Consider the following 24242-nt stretch of genomic DNA (forward strand, 5'->3'; position numbering starts at 1 on the left):
GTGGCTTTAGCTGGGCTGGATCTGTATTTCTTCAAATAATCACACTTTACAGCTTTTACAAAGAAAGGCAAAATTCTTATAGTCTGAGTGACTCCTTTTTGCTAGCATGGTTAAAATTTATGCCTTTTTCTTATTGAAATGAGACACATTGAACAAAAACTGTTGCTCCATTTTTAGTTTTGAAATTTGAGTGCTGCTCAGTTTTCTACTAAAACAATAACTTCTGAGAACTTGGAGCTTAGAAAAAAGCTGGAATAAGATTAAAAGATAAAAAGTATTTGCTTGCAGCCCTAATGATATTATAAGCCTAAAATAAGGATTTAAGAAGTAATATTGTAATGCTTTCATTTTCCTTTTAGATTCCAGTCAAAAGCACAGTGCCTCTTCTATAACAAATAGTGTTTCAGAGATTTAATTTCTCTTAATGCAAGGGTTGCCTTTTTTTTTTTTCTCTGAAAAATATACATGTTGAGATAAAAGCAAATATGGTAGAAACACCTGGATGGGATAGCTGTAAATTCAAGGAGGATTGAATTTTGGAGAAGAGAGAACTAGGAATTAGGTTAATCTCCAATAGAAAGTATGGTCACGTTGTTCACAGTGCGAGCTACACACAAGAGAAGCCTTCTACCTCTGTTGGAACATTGTGAGTGTTAGCCTAGGAAGTGGCCTAATTCTGAAGCTTACTGAGCACTCCCCAGAACTTACTGTGACTGAAAGAGATCTTTAGATCTCACTTCAAAATAGGATAAAAATAGTCTGAAAGAGTGCTGGGTTTGTTTTAGTTGGGTTTTTTTTAACAGCATGTAGTAGGAGAATGGGTGGTAGTATCTACAGACCAAGCTAAAACAAATTAGCCAAATGGGGCCCAATTCTTGTTTATAGACAAAGTTTGGGACCAGTATTCTGACTGATAAAAGTATTACAGATGAAAGGCCAATTAAGCTCAGGGAGCACTTACTGTCAGACTCTATTATTCTGCTAAATATGCCAGGAAAATTGGCTGAAAATCCAAAAAAAATTAAGCAAGTGGAATCAAAGTGGATTAGCAAATGAGGTTTGTTTTGATGTTCTGTGCACATCTTTGTCTTCCTGTAACTTCAATGCATTCTGTGTTTTCTGATTGGTTTGGGGATTTTTTGGTTGCTTCTTTTTTTTCTTAATAGATACTGAAGGTGTAAATGGAAGAGAGGAGTCTGTAAACCTTAATGATGCTGATGAAGGATTTTCATCGGGAGCTTCCCTCAGCAGCCAGCCAGCTGGGACCAAACCTGTATCCTCTGTATCCCAGAAGAGCAGCTTAAGGAAAACAGCAAGTGGGCGTTCTGCTAAGGAGAAAGAAACCTCTTCTGCAGCAAAATCCAATGAGAGCCCTCGGGATTCAGTAGCTCGAAAGCAGTACACACACCAATCCTCTGACCTGGATGGAGATATAATTGAGATGACGCCTACTAAGAAACACCTCAGCCTGCCTGCTGGGCAGGTGGTGCCAAAAGCCAACAGTTTGGGCCTGATCAGGACCGCCAGTGCTTCCTCCAGTAAATCATTTGACTATGTGAATGGCAGTCAGGCAGGCTCCAGTGTTGGAGCTGGCACAGAGGGTTTTACCAGTCTAGCAGCTGGCAACACCAATCGGTTTTCAACTATCAGCCTACAGGAGGACCGGCTAGGCCAAGCTGGGGAAGGTAAAGATCTCCTTTCCCCAGGAGCTCCCCTAACCAAGCAGTCTCGATCTCCAAGTTTCAATATGCAGCTGATATCCCAGGTGTAACTTTGACTCCCTTCCTTAGTATTCCCTCTTCCCCCTTAATCCCTGGCAAATTCATCCTTAGGCAAAACATGAACCATCATCCCACAGTGTGAAAATACTGCCCGTTGTGATCTCGTTTCATTTGGTTTAGCTATCATACTGTATTACTGAAACAGCAATAATTCTTCCCTCACCTTCATCCTCCTTCCCCCATGTAAACATGGTTGTGAAGCAGTATATCATGTACTGTACGCCTTTTTCCATGCCTTCCTTTCTCTTTGGGTGATGTGCAATCCATCGTAGGCTGATCAGTCCCATTTCAACACTGTGAGACTGGAGACACCGGCGGAAATGGTGAATATGATCCCTATGAGATGATGCTTTGGCTTTGTTAAGAAATAGAAACGGGTTTGTTTTCTCGGTCTACAGTACTGCAAAGACTACTGGATCCTGACTTGTCTTTCTCAGAACCAGGAGTGCCTCAGAGATTCTAGTGTGACTTTGGACCTCTCTGAGTCTGTGCAATCAATTCTGGGGAGGGGATTGTCATTGCTGCTCCTGGCTGCCTACAGCACTTTTTCCATTAAATGAGGGTAGTTTTTCATGACTGCCCCCAGTCTCTCATCCCAGAAGCTTTTGATGTTCAGCAACTGAGACATGCATATTAAGAAGCTGTATTCCCTCGGAGACAGGATTCTAGGTTGATAATGTAGGTTACAATGCACTTCTAATGGCGTTGTAGCCATTTGTAATGTTACATGTCTTCCCCTCCAGGACACAGGGTCATTCTGCATTTAGACTAAAAGTTAGATACCACCATGCTGTTAAAGCAATTTGGTTTGTAAGTGGGAAGGAAACACTACTTCCCCAGGAAATAATGGCTAGCTCTGCTTCATTTTTATTGTCTGCTTCATTTTTTTTTGTTGTGAGGTGCTGATCACCGAATCGAAAGGTGTATTCGGGTAAAGAGTATTTCTCAGGCTGCTGTCTTTTGTACCGTGGCTGTTGGGACACCCCTACCCCTTTCAGCTACTTTCTCAATGTCCCTGAATTCAATGATGGAATCATTTGAGGAATCCTATAGTTCAGACAGACCATACTCTCAAGGTGCTGTCTCAGGGATAGAGACAATATTTTGCTAGGAACACAGAAGTTTCAATGTGAAATGCTTTTCTAGCAATGCCGTTTGTGCAAAGGGGTACTGACAGTCCAATTTTTTTCCCCCAGAAGGATCACACTTCATTGCCTTGGTATTTAGAATCTTTTCAGGTTTTTTTTTAAACTCTTATTTTTTGTGGATTGGCCCTGCTCTAGAAAATGCAGAACTCGTGCCATTGAGCCAAGCCTCGAATGTATATGACTGGTGTGTGGGCACTGGCTGGTACTTATGTTAGAGGATGCTGCTTAGAAGCACACTTCTGGTTACCCTGGAGAATGAATGTCATTCTCTCTCCATCTCTCTGTATCTCTTTTTGGATTGATAGAAAAGGGGAAAGTTCATCCTCTCTGCTCAAGTCCTGTATGATATCCTGGAAGTTTACAAACTGTAAACCTTCAGGGAAGAGTTACAATTTTTATGTGGGCACTTTGTTTCACTGTCACTGTGAAGGATAAATGTAAGCAGTTACAAACAGCTGGCTGCCTTTGAATGATCCTATTTAAGATATTCAGTACAATGAATGACATGGTGTGGTATTGCTGATAGTTGATTTTGGTGGGGATTTTTTTTTTAAGCTTTATTTAAGATCGATTTTTTTCAAATTTACATTAAAATTCATTAAAATATTTGAAGGTTTTTTTGTGGTTTGATGAGTCACTTTGGTAGCCTAGTCTTCATATCATACATTCATAAAGTGAATTTAGTGGCATCTGATGTAGAAATTCAGGTAAAGAGTAAATAGACTCATCATAAGGAAAACCTGACAGTTTCTAAGTGGAAAATAATTTTTAAGGATCACCAGTCATGCACAGATGGAACTAAGGCAAAGCTGAGATGAAGCTGCAAGGCTTCCATTTCTGTAAAAATGTCAAAAGCTGTATATGGTTAAAATCTTCTTTACGAAATAAAATTTTCCTAGTGGAGACAATTGGTAAGTCATGACTGGAAGTACCAAGTTTATATTTTGCAGAGACTATCAGAAAGGAAGTTTGATTAAGTATTTGGGAAAGAAAAGGTCAGGAGTGTCATCTAATTTTCTAAGAATTACTTAATTTTAGTATTTTAAAAAGTAAAGCTGTTCATTCGCAAGGTTCTCTACTTTCTATATTTGTCATTAGATGCATTTCTCCTTAGTTTTAGGGCACTTAAATTGGCATCAGGTCAAATTTTACAACCTTTTTTAAAAGCAATTTTCTTCTCTGGGGTCCCACACTACAAAAACTATTTCAGGAAAGTGAGACGGCTTTACTGACTTCAGATAAGGAAGTCAAATGTACATCTGTAAATTCAAATTGTCAAAAACCTCAGTCCAACTACCTTTTAAATTATTTTTACACTTGTCATTTTGATCATGTGCCTTTTTTTATGGTTTCATTCATTATATTTTGGTTCGTTCTTGTATATATATATATACCTATTCCATATCAGTCTATTTAAAAAGAGTTCAAATTTATCCCTGTTAAAAAAATTATGGTTTCTATCTGCTGATGTGGTCCATCTGTGACTTCTCAAAAATTACCCTTTCAGTGCAGTGTTTCAGTTGTGGGAGCTTGTTTTGTTGTTTTTCAGCCGAGTACTGTTGAACATTTACCTTCCCAATGAAGTCATCCCAAGTACCTACAAACCAGCTGTAGCAGGAGGCTCTGCAGTGCCGTGTATCATGTTTGTCATTACTGCTGCTAGACGTGTCTCAAACCGCTCTAAGGTGTGGCAAGATCATAGCAAATCTATATCCATTATGTTCAGTACATTCCAAAGAACTGTGGCAGAAATAAAATTAGAAGTGTCTGGGATATGGGTGGAGGGAATAATCTGCTGGGTTTCTGATTATATATGTTAAATACTAAACAAAGTACAAAGCAGACTTAAATTTTGTGACACCTGTGACAAATGTTTAGACTTAAATCAAACCTCCTTATCCTAAATTCACTCTGCTGTCTCTTCTTTTAGAACATTTGGTGCTGGAGGCACTAGATTTAGATTTCTGCACTGTTTGAGTGCAACTGCAGCATTATAAAAGGGCAAGAAGCAGAACACTATGATTTTCCCCTCCATATATGTGCAAGCATGCACATACATTCAGTTTTTATGTGAGGAAGTGTAGATTCTATATTCTGATGTAGACGTATACTAAAGTAGGGAAAAATTAAATGTTCCTTGATACACATCACAATATGCTGCCATTTTGCAACATTTTTTTTGGACTTTATCATTTTAAGGAAATACAAAATGTTAGGATTGTGAACTCTAGCTTGATTATCCTTTCAGGGATTTATTGTGAGCAGCTTTTTGGTTGAAAGGGGTTTGAAAGGTGAACCGTATTTTCATTAGCAGAGAGCAAAGTGATGAAGTAAAAATACCTATTAAAATTATTGTTGCAAGATGACCATTTCAATTTCTGTATTATCCCTTTAGTTTTCATTTGGAAAAATAACATAAAATGGATACTTTGGTATCGCTGTCCATTTTAAATGCAGTTTTCTTTGAACACCCTTTCTGATGTGAATTTGAAGTTTTTTAACAGCATACTTCATTCTGTAATGCTGAACATCATGTTGCAGCCAGTAAGCACTAGATCTAGTATTTGTAGTTTGCAAGTGTGTTGGTCTTAAATGCATTTCCAACATACTCCTGCTAGCTTTAATGTAATTAAAGTCATCAATATAGTGAGAGAAAAAAAAAAAGATATTTTCTGACAAAGTATTTATTTGCACTACTTATGAATACTGGAGTTTACTGGGACAGGGTTTTTTCTCACCATGTGAGGTTTACTTGTGTGTGAGTAGGTGCATACATTTGTCACGTGTTGACAATCAATTGCCTCAACTGTGTGTATACTGTTTGTAAATAGGAACGTATTTTTCAAGATTAAGGGGGAAACCTGCATCTTAGTGGTGGTAAAGCTACTCTGCAGTAAGGTGACTCCAACTCTGCTTTTTGTCTTCAGATACTATGTGGTTTGTTTTACTTCTTTAATGAGGTTTATGAGTGTTCTTGGAAAATTGTAGCTCCAGGGAAATTTTCCTCAATATTTAATGTATAACATGTTCAGAGAATTATATTTTGAAAAATTAATTTTGGAATAGATAATTCTATGCTATGGCTGTATTTTAACCTAAGAGTTTGAACTTGTCCTATTTTATCATGAACCAATGGCTATCTCCTGTAAGTGTTCAGCATTTTAACTTCGGTCACAAACCAGACATTTTTGTTTATCTTGGCTTACAAATTTAAATTAATTTGAAGACTAAGAGAGAATCAAGAATAACTGTTTGAATAAAATAATAAAAACCAAGCTGTACAATATAGGTACTGCACTCATAATCCTAGAGGAGGTGGGGAAAATATAATGGAATATGTTTGAATGAAACGTATGTACTGCACACAAAAGAAATTCCTTTGATGTTAGTAGATCTAATAATCTCATCCTTAAATTCTCTCACTGCCAAAGATATTGCTACCTTGGCATGTTTAATAGAACATTAAAGCCACCAGCTAGATGTCATTTGTAACAAGCATTTATGTCATAGGAAGAGTTTTCATCAGAAGAGTAAATGTACCTCTTTTATTTCAGTTTCTCGTTTAGGATAATTGCAGGACTAAAGTTGCAAAATATCACTCCTTTTCAAGCATGCTAAGCAAACAAGCCAGATCCTCTGTACTTGCATCACATTCTTGATTTATATATTTTTTTAATATTTTATATTATCTTCAGTATTTTAAATGCTATTTGTTTCTAACATATGGGCCTTAATCTCTGTTCATTATTTTTGTTTTTTCCTCACTGGCACTTGGATGAACTTTGCTGTTGAAAGGTTTTCTGTAGGTGATTCAGGGTAGTAAATCAGGACATGAGTGTTGTGTTAGTGAATACATTTATCAGTCTATCAAAATTTCTGTAATGACCAGCTCAAGAGACAAAATACTTGCCTGCCTCTTCCACAGTGGTGGAAGATGGTGGTGAGCTGTGAGCAACTTTGTTTGTTCCTGAAAACAGTAAGCAGATTTTGCAAGACTGATACTTACCTGGTTTTCCACATAGTCATTATGAAATTTTATTTAAAATAAATCTTGGAGCAAGATTTTAAAACAACTGCCAACCATTTTAGATAAACTTAGTAAGTTTGTCAAGTGTCAAGGCCTCTGACATTAAAAGTTTAGAAGAAAGCTGTGCAAGTCTTAAGGGTACCTTACAGCTTCAGAAAAGGATTAAGTAAAAATCTGTCCCATTTTAATCATCTGTATTTGAGATTTAATGAAAAAAAACCAATTTTGCTTCCATCCTTTTACTTATTTTCTCTAGGCTATACCTCTCCCTGAATTTTTTTTAACTGTGTTCATCAGATTTTACCAAAGGTAGTATCTGAGAGGCCAACTGAATTAAAAATGGGTCCATAAATTATCCCTTATATCATAAATGATTCTTAAGGTTTTCCTGTGAGGAGCTTGTTGGGAACAGATGTATATTAAAGCTTTCTATCCATACAGTAAAATGTTGTCCTACATTTTAGCTTGTGCACGATGAGCAGAGTGATGAGATCAAGTTTTAATGAGCAGCCACTTGGGTGTGAGCTCCCAGTGTTTTACAGTCTGTAAGATTTAAGTGGTTTTAGAGAAGACTGTCTTTGCATTCTGATGCAACTTTTTAATAAGTGATTAATAATCTATTCAGGAGTCAACATTTAAATTGCTATAAAATGTGGTTTGGAATTCTCACAGGTTTTGATTTTAGAGGGCAAAATGGTCTGGGGGAGATTTCTGTTTTGAAGTATCTGTTGGTAAAGTGTCTCTATGGTGCTTTGTCATGGAAACTTCCTTACAAATCAGTAGTGAATCCTATGTGTTTGAGTCCTCATCCTCCCCAGACCTGATCACAAAACAGAAAAAGTAGAACAACCTTTTACCTTTAGTTCTAAAACAAGTACTTGGGAGTAACAGAAATACTGGCTATTGACACTGTTCTTTCTGTTCAGACAGTTACTGTGGTTGTGCTAGAATTTCATGTTATTAGTTTATGAAAAATGCAAGTAGTAAAAACTTTGTGGCTTCAATTATACAGTAGATGTGAGTTAACAATCACTCAGGATAAATCAACATGTCAAAATATTAATAGATTCCTAGTACTGGGGTGTGTGATGTGTGTGTGTGTGTGTGTGTCAGTGTTCAATGATTACTTCTGTTTTCTTGCACATAGTACATACTTTAGGGGTGGGTATTACTAGCTGGTTATTTATGGACAAATACCATATGATTAAATAAAACAGTCATTTAACACTTTTTTCATATTGAAGATTCCAGGAAAAAGCTAATAAAGATTTTTAATAATCAGCTACACATTTTAGATTTACTATGGTAGCTTTTCTTTGCTATTAGAAGACCCCAACAACTAAATTGATATATACCCCATGCTGCATTTTTTAAATTTGTAATTCCTGTACTTGACAATGAGTTTTTTGATCTGTTTTTGTCCTTGTAAGAATACGGGACTTACTCTCAGTTTTACTAGCAAAAAAAAAAAAAAAACCAACAAAACAAAACCATTCTGCAAGGGTTAAAAGATTATTTTCTTACTTTTTTCGTCATACCAGGTTTGTTTCTCTGAACTAAGGTTTCTGAGGATTTTTACTACTTTAGCATTATTTAATCTCATAGAAGGAGCATAAGCAGCAGGTAGCCCACTTCTGGTGGACACAAGGACATGGCTTGGTGGTGTGAGCCCCTCTGGACCAGCACAGCCCTGCTTGCTGGGATGAGCCCCAGACGTTCGAGATTCGGTACTGGTCAAGGACTCAATCAAACAGGTTTTTAATAACCGTGACCTCTGCTGTATGATGTCCTTTAACCTGGGGACCAGGGAAAGTCTTCATTCTTAGTCCTGAAGAAGGCACGTATTGAAGATCATGTTATTGGTGCATGTAAGCCATTATCTTAACTGTCTTACTGAGCTGGTTCATGCTGTTGACTTGTTGAAATGTGAAATGTAGTTACTATTGACTTTGTAAATACCTGCCAGAGAAGAAATATAATTATTTTAAATCATTGTAAATAGAGATGTATAAAACTCGACACAATCTGCAATGCAGAAAAAAAATTATATATATATATATATATAAATATAAAAAGATGTTAAATAAATATCGTGCTGTTTCTGAACAGAAGTGAATACTGTGTGACTTGCTGGTTTGTAAAGGTGTGACTCGGGCTGGTGCGGGAGGGCCGGGCGCTGCGGGCCGCTCTCCCGGGCAGCCGTGAGGGGGCTCTGGCGGGCGCCGCTGCTCCCCGACGGGGCACGCGCCGGCTTCGCGTCGCCACAGCGACCGCGGGCACGAGCCCGGGGGGCGCGCGCGCTCCCGGCGGCGGAAGTCCCGCCCCGCGGCCGAGGCGGGCTGTGGGCTGGGCGCGGGTTGGCCGTCGCACGGGTCACTCAAGGAGCGGCGCCCGGGTTGGCTGGCTCGGGGACGGCCGCTGGCTGGCGCGTGAGCCCGGTTCCGCCTCCTGCTGCCGCCGCCTCTGCCGGGGGCGCGGGGAGCGGGCGGGACCCCGGTCCCGCGGGAGCGGCGCCGTGAGGGGAGAGGGGTGAGGCGGGGCCGGTCCGCTCCCCCCCCCGGCGGCAGCGCCCCCCGGCGGCGGGGCCGCGCCCACGTGACGGGAGCCGCCATGAGCCGGCCCGAGGGGATCCGCAGCAGCCGCCGCTCCCTGCAGGTGAAGTTCGTGCCCGACGAGGACGTCCTCAAGCACATCTCCGACGACGCAGGTACAGCCGGCGCGGGGCGTAGCCCAGCCCAGCGCCGCCCGCTGCTCCCTCTCAGGGCGCTGGGAGAGGGGTCCGAGCAGCCGCGGCGGCCCCGGGGAAAGGGGCTCTGCAACACCCGAGCTGGGTTCTGCAGAAGGACGAGGCCTCTGGAGTCGTTCTGCCCCGCTTGACTGCCCCCCTCAGAGTGTCTCTGTCCCTGCCCGGCACTGGACAGGCTGCAGTACGAGCCGGCTCAGCGGCACAGGGGGCGGGAAGCTCCTCGGGCCTGACGCGGTTAAACACTCGCACAGTCCGAGCGGAACGAGGCTCCGGTGTATGCCCTAGGAGTGTTGTGTATGCCCTAGGAGTGTTGTGTATGCCCTAGGAGTGTTTTGCTGCAGTTCTGACTACTTTTAGGCTGGGGACCTCTGTGGAGATGCTTAAAATTTGCCAGTACAAGGCACGGAGCATTTCTTTCAGACTTCACTGCTGGTCCTGCTTTGAGCAGAAGGTCATGCAGATGATCTCCAGAGGGTTTTCAGACTACATACTCCCATGAGTATACTGACAGCCTACAGGCGAGGTATTTTCCAATTGCTCCTCTTCTCTAGGAAAAAATAAGGGTTGACATCCCCTTTGCATGCAGTTTGATACTGTAATATGTGAGCCACTGTCATTTCTTCTATTCCTCTCTGTGGAGCTGGTGTTTGCTGAAATGGATGTCACCCTCATGGACTGCAGGAGCCAGCATTTGTGGTGAAGGAGGGATGAATGGCTATAGGGTCAGCTATTGACCAGCTGTTCTTTTAGCAGAACATCTCAGCATTGAATTTGTTGAGTGATTTGCATAACAGGAACCTGGTCTCTAAGTCGGGTGGCTGTGTACAGCTGCAATAGAAATAATGAAATGACAGGAGGTTAAAGCTTCTGTTACAATTCTAGGAACTAAAGTACGGAAGGACAAAGCTCAGCTGAGTGTCAGTGTCAAGAGATTTGTGAAGAAGCTTGAGAATATTTCTGATAACGAAGCTCAGGAGGTCCTGGAAGAGAAGAACTATGTTGCTGCTCTTGGAATATGTGCCCAAGGTATTAACAGGGGAAAACCCAACACAGCTCTGACTTCAGGAGATTCTTTCAGTGTTAGGGTTGTACAGTGCTGGTGAAATTGTTTTTGAGGGCTCAATCTGCTCTTGTCTGTGCTTGTGGTAACAGGTAGAAGAGAAGATTATGATTCTAGGATTTTATTATTATATTTGTTTTGTATCACCTGCAGTGTAAAAACAAATAGTGAAATGTGGCATTCCATCTTTCTTGGGTTGGGAATATCAGTGCTTTTAAAATAGCTGCAAGTAACATGTCTTTTCACAGATCCAGTGGGGAATGGCTCAAATATAAGTGGTGGTGAAGTTTACTCATTCCAGACTCCCAAACGCTCCAATAAAATGGCAGAGCTGGGTATGTTTTGCTCTTTTTTCTCTGCAGACTTAGGAGAAACAAGCAGAAAGTGGCAGTTCCAGAGAGGGTGGACTGTTTCAGTTCAAATGAGGTGCTTGAGCAGGGTTGTCACTCACATGAAGAATCCTTGTATGTTTATTTGTCACAGGTGATGATACATCCTACAGGGAGAGGGATCATCCTTCTGAATCACTATACAGAAACTGGTTTTGGTGCCTCTTAGTTTCTGCTGTGTCTTGGGAAGTTGTGTTTCCTCTCTTAGATCTCCTTCTGCATGAGGGTGGATTTCACTGGTGCTCCCTCCTGGAGCCTTGACTCAGTTTGAAAACTGAGGGAAGTCATACTGTGACGGTCTGTCAGTCCCAGTGTTGTTACATGGAATAGGCTGTTGGTCACACAGTGGTAGGAACTGTTAGCAGGGTATTTCAGATTCACAACAGTCATTCAACTTCAGCTTGTACTGATAAGGAGCAGACACAGGTAAATGGTTCTTCATGGGGAACTGATGTGTTTGCTGTATCTGATGATCTGTTATGTCCAGCTGAGCAGTCTTAAAGTACTAAGTGAGCCTGACCAAACCTTGCTCTAATTCAAAGACATGTGCTCTTCCAGGGAGCAAAATGTGCTCTGCCATTGCCCATATTTGTAAACTTAATTGATGAGTTCAACCTTTGAAAGTCTTTGCTGAGGAATACAGCCACCTTTAGGGTTAGAAAAATCTAGAAGTATTTGGTTCTTGAAATATCTAGGGAATTAATATGTAGAGAGCATTTCAGGTGTATGTCTCCATTTCTGACTAGCCAGAGCTGGAAGTTTTGTGCCTTACATGTCCTTTGTTCCCTTCCCCCTATTTCCTACAGCCTCTGAATTAGCCCGGACACCAGAACAGAATGTGGCACCTGATCATTCCAAGTGCCCTGAGAAGATGGCCAAAACCCCTCAAAACAGCAGTAAGTCCTGTGATGGTTTGGGGAACTGAAACTGAGTGAGGGGGGGTTGTGTTTCTCTTTGGGTGGTGGAGTGGATCCTTGAGTTCCAACTTCTCTCATGCTTAAGTATTCAGGTTAACACCATGGGCTGGACAGTTTGATGTGCGTGGCCTGTGCTCACCTGGGTGTCACATCTCTTCTTCTGCCCTGCTGCTCTAGAGGAAACATGAACGTCTCTCTCTTCTATTGCTGTGACATTTAATGACTTCCTTTCTGTTCAGTAGAAATACTTGCACTTGAGAGAGTTATGAGCTGAGCTGGTGTGTTAAACACTGATTGGGTAGGACTGTGTGGGTGTTCATGTGTAAATTCACACTTTATTATATCATATTTAGCACCTAGTGCTGCAGGGAGAAATACAGGTGGGAGAAGTCAATGCATGTCAACATGGCAAGAGCATGTGCATTTGTGCTTGGAAATGGAGTCTGATGTGCTCAGGGAGAGAGCATTAGCTCATTTTTCAGCTTCATCCTTCCCTGCTGGAGTCTATTCCTCCTTCCTGGCCTCCCAAAGCTGTGACCAAGAATTAGAAGCTGCCTTCTGTGCTAATAACATCGACTCTTGTGTCACCTGACACAGGCAGGCTGCTGGAGCCGCCACAGACTCACAGCCAGAATGCAAAGAGTAAATTTATTTATATTAACTTTCTGAAGCACAACCTGGGCCTGAGTGGAGATGCAGGCACCTTTATGTGTGGTTCAGTGCTAGAACCAGCCTGCTGTTCACACTGGTCTGTCAGTGGTTTTGCACATGCATGGTTTATCGCCATGCTGTGATCTTCACTGTGTTCTGATCTGTTTGTTAGAGTGCCTCCAGGCCTACCAAACACCTATGTTATCTATACACATATGTTCTACTTCCCAAAGCATACACAGGGTAAACAGCAATAGACAAGGTATATCTGGTTTTCTGCATTGCTGTTTGAGTCTTTGCTGTCCCCAGCTGCATGGTCACTTGAGTGTATTTACAATTCTCATTGCCAGTCTTCCACTTCTAACTCCTTCCTCCCGGAAACTCTCTTTGTTCTCTCCTTGCCTGCCTGTGAGGAACTAGAGGCTTCCCTCATAGGATTAATTATCCAGGGAGCTGATGTTCTGGTGCAGTGTGCCTTTGAACAGTGAAAACATGTTTTTCTAATGGACGGTCTTGTTCCAGTGTTGAAAATTTGCAGTTCTCTGTACAATGCTGTTTCTTCCTTTGCAGAACGTTCAAGTTCAGACAAGGTGCAGCAGAGGGTGAGTAATGACTTTACATTACTTGGATCTTGTATTTGGGTTTTTTTCCCCACTTGTGAAACTTGAGGTAGCCAATTACTACCTGGAAGTTCTGGAAAGGAAGGACCTTGAAAAGCATACTCCACAGTAGAGATGTCTCTTCTGTTCTAACTAGAAGGAGTAACTCAAGTGAGAGCCATTAATCAGGACTATGGGGTTTGGAGTCAGTGGGCAAATAATAGGTTTGACAGCTTAATTGTCATGGTGGAAACTATTTCCTTGCATCACATAAGTGAGGATGCTAGATAATCCTTTCATATACAGTTAAACTCACAGCTTTCCAGTTTCTCACTAAAGGAAGAAACAGCCCTAATTGTAAGAAATGCTGTTAGAACAGGAGTTCCAGAACTGTGATGCTGTTCAGTTTCTTACTTACCAATTGGTTTATAAAGAAGAGATACAGTGCAGAACTGCCAGTTGTGGTGGCTGTGGGGTGAAAGAGCTGGCTTTCTAAAATAGTACAGCATCATAGCAGAAATGTATGCACAGTTTTTCTGGTATGAGGTTCCAGGATGAGATACACCTGAAAAAGACATGCTGTTTGGGGGGATGCTGTAGTCACTGCTTGATGATTTCACATCCACTTTGTCAGGATCAACAAAAGTATTTCCTAAGTATTGTAGAATTGATACAGTGTCCAAGTCAGGCATGTGCTTTAAACATATGTAAGGAAAATGTGACACTACAACTCGGTGAGCCCAGGCAGCTTGGATTCCTTTGCTGTTCTTCTGGGCTTAGTATGCTGAGTGGTCTTCTGTCATTCTGGTCGTTGCTTCCATAGAGGACTTCCAGATGACTTTGAGTAGACAGCATGATGTGGAAGGTGACTGCTGTGGGGACTGTAACATTTCCAGTCGTTGCTTTGGTTTGGCTGTTCCTGAGAGGCCAAGATTGGCATCTTGGTTGGAGATTTCAGTTTTCTACTCTCCATGTTGAGCTGAAAGAATTAAGCCCCTTTTGGAACTTGATCCTATCTCCCTCTGAATGGGAAAACAAGAACTCTCCATACTTAACTGCCTCTGCTTTTCCAGTTTCATGTGGGCTGGTAGTTTGGAAATGTAACCTGGCTTTGCTTGGCAGAGGGTAGTTTAGAGGAGAGAGATGTTTCTTTTAATGCATGTTTTTTCTTTGCTGTTCCAGAGTAAAAAGAAAGAATTTGTGTCCACCACACCTTACAGACTCAGAAAGAGACTAGCAGGTAAAGATCAGCCTTTGCTGTCAGCTGCCAAAATCAGTGAGGCACTGTGTTCGAGGGAGAGTGTTCTGTTGAGCTTCTGTCTGTGGTTACTTTTGTGTTGAGAGACCAAGACTGAGCCAGATTTCATCTGTGCTCTTCAATCAATGCTGCTAACAGAGGTATTTTACAACAGCTTGTTTGCAGAATGTGACATAGCAGGTACTCAGCCTGCTTGATTGGCATTTGGGAAAACTGACATAGAGATGCTAAGAGAAACAGGGAATTCCATTGTCCATTTTTAGTCTCTTTTTATGGTGCGATGATATTTCTTGGTTGGTATCAAGGAAGAGGCTTTACTTAACAATACTTTGTGATCCTAGAACTGCAAAAGACATGGCCATCTGTGTTTGCAGTTCTCTTAAGCATTGATTTTACCTTTCTGTGAAATATATTTAGGATTCATGTGCTTGTAAAACATCTAGAGAATGTGTGTGAGATGGTGCAAAATGAGTTCTGTGTAAGAAGTCATTCCTAGCTTTTAACCTTAAAATTTATGCTCTAGCTTCAGATCCCTATTTAGAAAGTGAGAGTGAGTATTCTGCTTCCTGCTCAGAGGAGGAGGATGAGGATGAACAGAAGGAAGTCAGCACTGTTTTATCAGATCAAAAGACTCCGGCAAAAACTAAGGCTGCATCTACACCTCCTCCCAGAAACAGCCTAGCCAAAAAAAATAAGGAGCAAAAGATGGTGAGTGTGCAAAAATATACCCCTGAGCTAGCAAAGGGAAGGGATGTATGGTGACAGTAAGCTGTTAGTGACCTCACCTGACCGTGGGGAAGAACTGCTCAACTCATTTCAGATGGAACCAGCTGGGCTGGTTTTTGCTGTACTTCTGAGTAATCCTTGGTGGACAGGCACCATGTGAACCTGTGTGCTACCCCAGTTGGCATCATTAGCAGCTTCAGAAGGAGAAGTTTAAGATGCCTGTGGAGCAGGAAACCTTGTATTGAGACAGGATGAAGAAATTGATTCCTGTAGTACCAAAAGGAGTACACATTACTGTTCTGGCTTGGTGTTCAGCTTAATTGTCTTGCTTCCTTCCAGCACCAGGGATCCCCACACCAATTAAAAATTACTGTTATGTTATCTCTCTCAGAATCTCTTTTCTGGCTTTCTCTTCAGGAAAGACTCATCTGACTAGGTTAGGTTTGGCAGAATGCTGCTATAGAAGCCATTTTTGCAAATATTTTCTGTCTTTCTGTATTGACCCTTCCCCTATGTCTCATTTGCCATCTTAGGGAGAGGGGTAATTTGATAACAGGAGGAGTTGCTGATCTTGCTGTCCTTTTATAGGGCAACCTGGTGGAGGAATACTTTGAAGCTCACAGTAGTTCTAAAGTGCTCACTTCAGACCGAACCCTGCAGAAGTTACGGAAAAGAAGATTGAGTCAGGTACTGTTCATAAGTGAGTCACACAGCTCTGTGTTTTTGATTTCTGTGATACAGAGTTCCCTCATCAAAATCTCTGATGTTGCTATTTTCACTTTATTTCCACTGATTACGTGGTAATGCTGATTTAGGCAGCAATTTAAGCAGTATGTTTTCTGCTGCTGCTCTTAGCAGGGACAATGCCCAGTTGTTTGAACCTGAGACAGTAGGAAAAATGCAGGGAGAAGGCCACTATCAGGTGAGCTCACAAGCTCACAGCTGAAAGTTGCAGCTACCAGAAAAGGTGAACATTTGCTTTTGGGGAAGAAGAGGGAGAAGCAGAATTGTAGAGACTTGCATTAAAACATCGTTTTTGTCAATGAAATGGTAGGAGGAATTAAAAACTGTCTTTACTGTTTATGTGTAGTGGAAATCAAGAGAGCTGATTTCATCTGAACATTACTAGGTCACTTGCAGAACTGGAACTAGCTCTAAATGTTGTCATGTAGTTTGTTAGATGTACTTTGTTCCCTTGCAGTTTCTAGGAGACAGGAATAGTCTGATGGTGATGACTGAATTACAAATCAAGCAGTTGTACCTTACAAGGACAGGTCTCAGGGAATTGTGTAGAATATCTGGAGCTCTTGTGTCTGTGACTGCTTTTTGCATCCATTTGTGTTTTAAAAGATGGCATATATACAGACTGCCTGCTGTTATCTGGAATTGCTGCCAAAAGTAACATCTGGATTTTTAACAAGTTCTTTCATAACAGCTGTGGGAGGAAATCATGGCTTACAGTGTTAAAGCTACTGCTGTCTTCAAAGTAGTTAAAGGTTTAGCAGTTTTGTCTCTCATACTTTGTTTGTCTGATACATTGCAGTTGCCTTTCCAGTGTCAACTGTCTTCTACTGCAGGGGAGTGGGAAGCAAAGCTGTTAAAATTGAAGAGAAAGAGAGGCCAGTGTAGATTTGATGCTGACTATCATGCTACTGTGCTGTTTAAACATCAGCATCACAGCATGTCTTGAAAGCTGAATTAATCCTTCGGTTCTTGATGCTTTTCTACATTGAGCTATCAGCTGCAAATCATATCCTTTCTGCTGTAGTTTTTTTTAAGATGATGGGCATTTTGAGCTTTCTCTTGTAGTGACAAACATCTGAACCCTTGCTAAGGATGTTGATTGGAGCCTTTGTTCCAGTGATCAGGGATGTGATGTTGTATCTTGTTGGTACAGTGCTTGGTGATGTGTAAGCTCCGTGTGTATCCGTTTTTCCTGTAGTGGTTTTTCCATACTTGGCATGAAGAGAAAAAATACACGGTGTGTCATCTGTTCTAGTCCTAGTCTAGCTGCTGTTTACCATAATAAGGTTACTTAATCTCTGCTTTGTATCTCCAGCAGCAAAACTGTGCCTGGTAGGGTCTTAATGGGGAGAGAAAAAACTAACCACGAGCTGAGTGCACTGACGATGAAGACTATTCTCTCTAGATAAGGGAGCATGCTAGGGGGTGTTTTAAGGGCTTCAGGTGTATCTCCTGCTTCTTCTCAACTTTGAATGACTGTCATCTCTTTCTCAACACAGCAAACACTGCATGATCTTTTGAAAAATGCTCCCCTTGCCTATGCTGCTGAAATTAGAGACCTTAACCAGCAACATGAATCCTTGTTTTCCAAGTGGATGCTGCAATTACAGTAAGTATCCAAGGAGAATCACTGAAGAAGCTTAGTTAAAAGGCACTGCCAATAAATTTACCCTCGTGTCAGTAACATCCTGTGGATGAATTAAGGAGAATTTTTTTTTCATAGATTGCTTAAATTTAAAAGTGGATGACATTAATTTAATTCAGTGCGTCCTGTAGACAAAATCCTATCTGATTAACTCCTTGAACTGAATGTCTGCAGTGCAGTGAAGTTGCATTCTACCTGCTTAGCTTGCCTGTGCCTCTCTAAACCAAGCTAGAGGGCATTCACAAACAGGGAACATGAATAGTGAGAGAACAGGGAAAATGAATTATGAGAAAAGTGCTCTTTGTGAGGAATCATTTTTGTTTTCAGTAGTGAGTTAGTAGTGAGTAGCTCACCCTCACCATCTTCAATCTGTGGCTATCTCTAGTGGTGTAGCAGTTAGCACTTTCAGTGCCCGTGGTACCTAATGATCTGGGCATGAACAAACCCTAATGCTTTTGGAAACACTGGCAGTATAAATTTTATTTGGCTTTGTGTGTATCTTCATGGGAAGGAGAATGGTGAACATTCAGGAAAGCAAATGGAACTATAGAGGCCCTGTGAGATTCTGAAGCACCTTAAAGAAGGCAGACTACCACCCCTGAGGCTGGAGCCAGTACTGGTGATGAGAAAGCCCCTTGGAAGCTTTTACAAGGAAGTGGAATATAAGGAAATTTGTGATCCATGGGGAAGACAGAGAGTATGAAGAAGACATCAGCTTTGAAAGTTGGAGAGTTGCAAGAGGAAGAGTTCTGTTACTTGGTGATTTGGGCAAATGGTTAGAGATGTATGTGGCAGAGCAGAAGAAAAAAATCCCTTGATGACAGTGAAGGCAGTGACAGCTGTTGAACACCTTACCTTTGCCCAGTGCTGTTTGAGTAACCTGATACTCTTCTTTCTAATCAAGATAATGCTTTTCCTGCTTCTCAAACCTAAACAAAGTATTGTGATTCCTGTGGTGACCCACTCCTGAAAGTAAAGAAGTACTTAAGATTCAAAAATGCTTATTGGTTGAAAGCTATGACAGAATTCAGAGGGTCCATAAAAATCAGAGTTTTATTAGTAAATCACACACTTTGATGGAAAGTGTGGAAATCAAAGAAATTGGTATGTTAGTCCCTGACCTACTATATAGGCACACAGCACTGGGTTTTGCATAAAGGGGCAAGATGAAGGGAAAGGAGAAACTAAATATTAAAAGGGAGAGATGAATTGAACAGCGTAAAAGAGATCACCAGCTGTCGTTCCAGCATTGAGCCAGCTGAGGGAATGGTGATCTTGGATTCAGCATTGATCCAGGTCATAAGTTATGATCCAGCTGTGTTGGTTCAGCTGTTGAGATGTCCAGGGTCTGGGGGTCATCACCTGAGCTTGTGCAGGGGGCATGTCTTTTTATGGACAGGTGTCTCTGCCCCAAAGACAAGTTTCTCACTTTCTGTGCTAATTAGTTATCATGCACAGTTTGTTCTTTTAGGCCTTTCTGGAAAAGGGTCAGAGGGCTTTGGGGCTCTTTGGTAGTCACAGTCCCACCTTATATTCCCATGTCCACTTCTCCCAGTCATTCCTGTGCTTGCACTGTCCTTTGTTGTTCTTTCTCATGAAAAGGTTTTGCCCTATCTCCACCTGGACCCTCTACTCCTGCCAAAATTTGTTTTTTCTCACAGCCTGTTAGTGTCAGTAGTCCTCGGTGATTACCAATTATTCTTGTCTGTTACCACTTGGTTGGCTTCACAGCCACCTGGTTATTGGTGTTTGAGGCATACTATCAGTCAATTACCTTCTGGGAATTGAGAGCTCAAAAAGATCTCACTCTGGACCACTGCTTGCAGTGTTGTTAGAGAGTGGACTTGAATTTGCAGCAGCCCCCCATAATGGAGAGCTCAAAGGGTCTCAATTTAGACTGCTTTTATAGGGGCACAATACGCTGGGCTTCAGTCAGTGATTTTTTCATCCTGGCCACAGTTTGAGTCAGTAACTTCCTTTAAAGGTGCAGCAGCAGGAATATTATTCCACTTGGATTGTTACTCAGGCAAGAAAAATGAATTTCCAAGGCCGTTCATTAGAAATCGGGTGCTCATTAGACAGTATTGGTTCCTGGGACCAGGCACTGTTTCTGATAAGCTGGTGAGGGGTTTAGTCTGGGTGCAGTTCATCAAGGCTAAGGCCTAATGAGCATTTCCCATTTCAGAGTGCAGCCTGAAAGAGGGTGAGGGAAGTGACTAAAGTCAGCTTTTCTGGGTCTCTACAATTCCCTACCATGCTGTCTTTATGCTTTCCTGCCTCTCTTTCTGTGGATTAAACAGGATAAGAAATATACCTAAGTATAGAGTAATTTTGCTTTGAAATTGTGCCTAAGGGTCAGAGTGGTAAACCAGGATGATGGTTTGCTTTTTTTTTTTTGTAATTACTGTGACCTGTAGTAAACATGTAATTAAAGTACTTGGTGAGGGGATGCGTGTGAGTGTTGATTACCATTTCTTACCTGAAGTTGTAGATCTAGTATTCTAGTATTCTGTTCTTAGTCAATAGCATTTTCTTCCATCCATGTTTTGCTAAGTTTGTGAGCCTCTAGGCTGCTAAAATGATTCTTTTGCTAGGATGCACATGCCAGGTTCCAGATTCCTTGTAGCTAACCTTATTTATCAGCTGTAAGCTTAAGGTAAGCCCAGAGTTGACAGAATATGAAATTTTTAAAACCAAGATTGCAGTGGATCATTTTGCCTAATGAATGTATGGGCCTAAAACCAGACTTGCACTTCTTTGATCCCGTGTATTTGCTCACTTTTCTGCAGCTTGGGTTTCAATATTGTGCTTTATGGACTGGGCTCAAAGCGTGATCTGTTGGAGAAGTTTCGTACCTCTTTTCTCCAGGATTCTGTTCACCTGGTGGTTAATGGATACTTCCCCAGCATCACTGTGAGATCTGTAAGTGGGGGAAAAGCTTGTGGGTTTATGTAATCATCCTGTGTTACAGATACTTCTAGAATCTTTCAGTGTAGAATGTTAAGGAAACCTGCTGCACCCTATAGCAACAGACTCTGTAGAGCAGTTCCTCTCTCTCTAATACTTTGAAGAAATGATCCCATACATTTTCCAAGGAATTGCAGTAATTTCTGTCATTAATAGATACTCATCACTCTAAAGCCTTGCTTTATGTCAGTGTTTTGAGAAGGGGTATAATTTTTTTTGTTTATGCTCACTGTTTTAGGGATGTTATGGTAATAATCAGATTTTCTCTCACAAGGTATCCAAGGGCTCAGTTTAAGATTTTCTGCACTTCAGTGTCAGAGCCCTTCATAAGGAACTCCTGTTTTCTTTTTCAGATTCTCAACTCCATCACAGAGGAGGTTTTGGACCATATAGGAACCTTCCGCAGCCCCCTTGACCAACTAGAATTCATTACCAAAAGGTTCAAAGAAGGTAAAATGACTAATTTTATGCATAAAAACGTTAGTCTATTACTGTTAAGAGAGCCTGGACATTTTCTTCCCCTATAATTTTTATGCAGGCAGTTACAGTTTCTTAGTGCATTGTAGCTAGTATACTTTCTTGCTTGTAATGTATACAACATACATGAAAACATGCATGCACTAGGAGTATGTGTGTACATACATGTGTAACAACCCCATGTAAGCTTAACAGCTCAGTCAGCGTTTTCAGCAGGACAGCAGTGGCAAACAAGCAGGTTAGATTTGGTTTCAAAAGCAAAATTAAACAGATACTGCCTCAAAAAATGCTTGCTGAATTGTTCCTGAATGTCTGTCTTTCTGCTTATATATTTATACACAGATAGCCACAGAATCTTAATTGTGCATGGTATTGGTGTTTCAGTGTTTACATTCTGTTTTTCATCATTACCTTATGAGTATTTCTGGTGGGACTAAGTGAAAAAGGCAGGGTAACAGCAGTTCCCACCTGAATGTACATAAGTCAGTCTTGCAGTCTGCTATAGCTGATCTCACTGTTTCCATTGCCAGGCAAGTATGTATGGATTTGCACAAAAACTGGTTACAGTTCTAGAATTGTTTCTGGACTCAGGAAATGGTCGTTTATTGGAATAAATCAGCTGAGACTCCATTTTCTTCATGCAGGAAAAGCCAAATCTTTATTGTATAGGTCATATTTTGTAGGATTATCAGAAGGCCCTGTGTCAGATCTTACTGGTGGACAATACATTCACATTTAGTTCATTGGTCAGTACATGGTATTTTGCATATCTATCAGACTTCTGTATTTTTAGCTAGTTATATTTTTTCTTCTGATTCTCATGAGACAGATCTTATTGTTTTTGCAGATGCTAGTTGATTTCACCCAAGAATACGTTCTTGTGTTAACGAGCCCTCATACCAAGATTGTTCTCACATGGGAACTTGCAGATTACTTAGCTGCACTTAGAAGGAATGACAGGCTAGCTATTAATTTAACAGAGCAGACCTGATTTTATGAGGCCTTTCTTTTACAATTCTTCTACCTGTCTATGACAGTTGTTCCCAGGGATAAGTACAGCAGCAAGAAGCTAGCTGGAAATTCTAATATCTACCATTTGCATTATCTGAGCTTGTCTCTAACTTTTTTTTCAGAACTTGTTAAAATTTTCAGTGAAGTTATGATGCTTTGGATCCAACCTTGAATAGAAAATGCATTTTTACTGTGAGGAGGAACTTGAAGATCCTAGTCATGTAAATCAAAAGCCTCTGAATAAACTGTGCTTAGTCTTCCATTCTAAACTATATTTCAGTGACCTTCAATTGCATAAGAAACACAGCTAAAGGGGCAATTCCTGGTAAAGCTGTAAGCAAGTGGAAAGTGGATTATAACAGAAAAGATGAAACTGAAAAAAAACCAACCCAACCCTGTAGCTGTGATGGCAGTGAATTGAAAAAATCCCTTTTAGGTGCTCAGAAACACCCAGTATAGCTTCAAACTATGTTGTAGAAGGAAGGCAATATTGGAGCGATGTATATGGAGAGTGGTGGAATACACTTGTGCTACACTGCACTGGGAATGGGAAACCAGCTTGTGTGCAGTTTCTTTGATTGGTTCTCTGCTGTTTTTTCTGACCTTGCAGATTCATCTTTAGAGCTCTATGTCCTCATTCATAACCTGGACAGCCAGATGTTGAGAGGAGAGAGAAGTCAGCAGATCCTTGCACAGTTATCCTCCCTGCCTAGCATTTACCTCATTGCCTCTATCGATCACATCAATGCTCCTCTCAGTGAGTTCCCCCGGCTCTGATCTAGCCAGGAGAAGGATATGTGTTCTGCTTTGGGGCTGCTAAGCATGTTTCAAAAGCTCATGTATTGCTTACTATGTATTACTGTTACTTAGTGTGTGTTACTGTTGATGTGTAGAACAGACCTGTTGATGTATGTATAGTCTTGATTGGGAGTGTGGCTGTGCTGAACCAAAACTGTAAAGATACTGAGAAGTGTCACTAAGCATAATATACAAATAGTCTCCAAGTTTTTGGCACTGTTTGATTTTAGGAACTTACTGAACTGGAGATTGGATTATTAAGGATGGCAAAGCAAATATACTTTAAAAACTTACTTACTTATATTGATTACTCTTATGATTAGACTAAAAGATCCTAATCAGAATTACGTACTGCACAGCACAAGCACAGATAGCTGTAACAATTAGTATAGTTCACTCTTTTTAAAGCAATATTGAAGCAGTTATATTAAAGCTATCAAAATCTATACAAGTAGAAATTGATTTTATTCACCCATACCAACAACCATGGGCAGATCTCTTTAGCTCAGGCTGGAGGAGTAACCTTGAGGGGTGTCCCCCTCTCGAGGGAGGAATCTCCACACACTCTGAGAAGAGTCTTGTTTCTGCTATTTTATCCCCTCTCTAGGTAGAGCTTCCAGCTACAGCCAGAAATTGTTTGCACACTCCTGACTCTGGAAGGATTTACAATGTATCTATGGAAAAGGGATGCCTGCAAATGTTTTGTTGCTGAGAATTTATCTTACTGGAACTGCAGTTATCAGGGTGTTTGTAATGTGAATTTCACAAGCATATATTGTTTCCTCAATCCTACAACTGAACTACGTGCATTTTAATATTGCTTGTTTAACACCTTAGAAAACATAAATCTCCGAGTTTTGTCTGCTCTTTCTGTTCTCTTTGTCTAGTGTGGGATCATGCAAAGCTGAGCCTCTATAACTGGCTTTGGTATGAGACAACCACATTTAATCCTTATGTGGAAGAAACATCTTATGAGAACTCGCTTTTAGTACAACACTCTGGATCTCTGGCTTTGAGCTCCCTAATGCATGTCCTGCATAGCCTCACTCTCAATGCCAGGTAAGACACTGGTACACTTCACAGTAGCACTTGCCAAGGACCCAGTCCTTGCAGTCTGTGTTTTCTGATAATAGTGTTCCAGACCAAGATGGTAGTACCTGGGTTCCAGCTGTTTGGTTATTTTAAATGAGCAGCATTTGGATAGCAAGCTTTGCCCAGTGATGAGATTCACAACCAGGTCTTTGTGCATAAGGCAAAATTAGTTAATATTTTCCAATTGTGGGAGTTTGGTTGTTTTT

General features: G+C 41.1%; 1 protein-coding gene across 7 annotated transcripts in view; it reads left to right on the forward strand.

The window, feature by feature from the left end:
- The window catches only part of LOC132330675 (hyccin 2), a 68023-nt gene that overhangs the window by 41205 nt on the left and 2576 nt on the right, over window positions 1-24242 (forward strand). For 6 of the 7 annotated variants that reach the window (XM_059853323.1, XM_059853321.1, XM_059853326.1 and 3 more), the window contains one exon: window positions 1167-9067. In XM_059853323.1, the coding sequence (XP_059709306.1) occupies window positions 1167-1771 (605 nt within the window). In that variant the 3' untranslated portion in view covers window positions 1772-9067. Of the gene's footprint in view, window positions 1-1166; window positions 9068-10584; window positions 10729-11010; window positions 11098-11957; window positions 12048-13289; window positions 13322-14500; window positions 14559-15099; window positions 15285-15890; window positions 15990-17545; window positions 17656-20480; window positions 20614-21011; window positions 21109-22756; window positions 22904-23831; window positions 24004-24242 lie in introns of those variants that run through there. The other variant, XM_059853327.1, reaches the window with a different exon arrangement.

The sequence above is a fragment of the Haemorhous mexicanus genome, chromosome 8 (genome assembly GCF_027477595.1).
Source record: "Haemorhous mexicanus isolate bHaeMex1 chromosome 8, bHaeMex1.pri, whole genome shotgun sequence".
In the NCBI taxonomy this organism is placed as follows: domain Eukaryota; kingdom Metazoa; phylum Chordata; class Aves; order Passeriformes; family Fringillidae; genus Haemorhous; species Haemorhous mexicanus.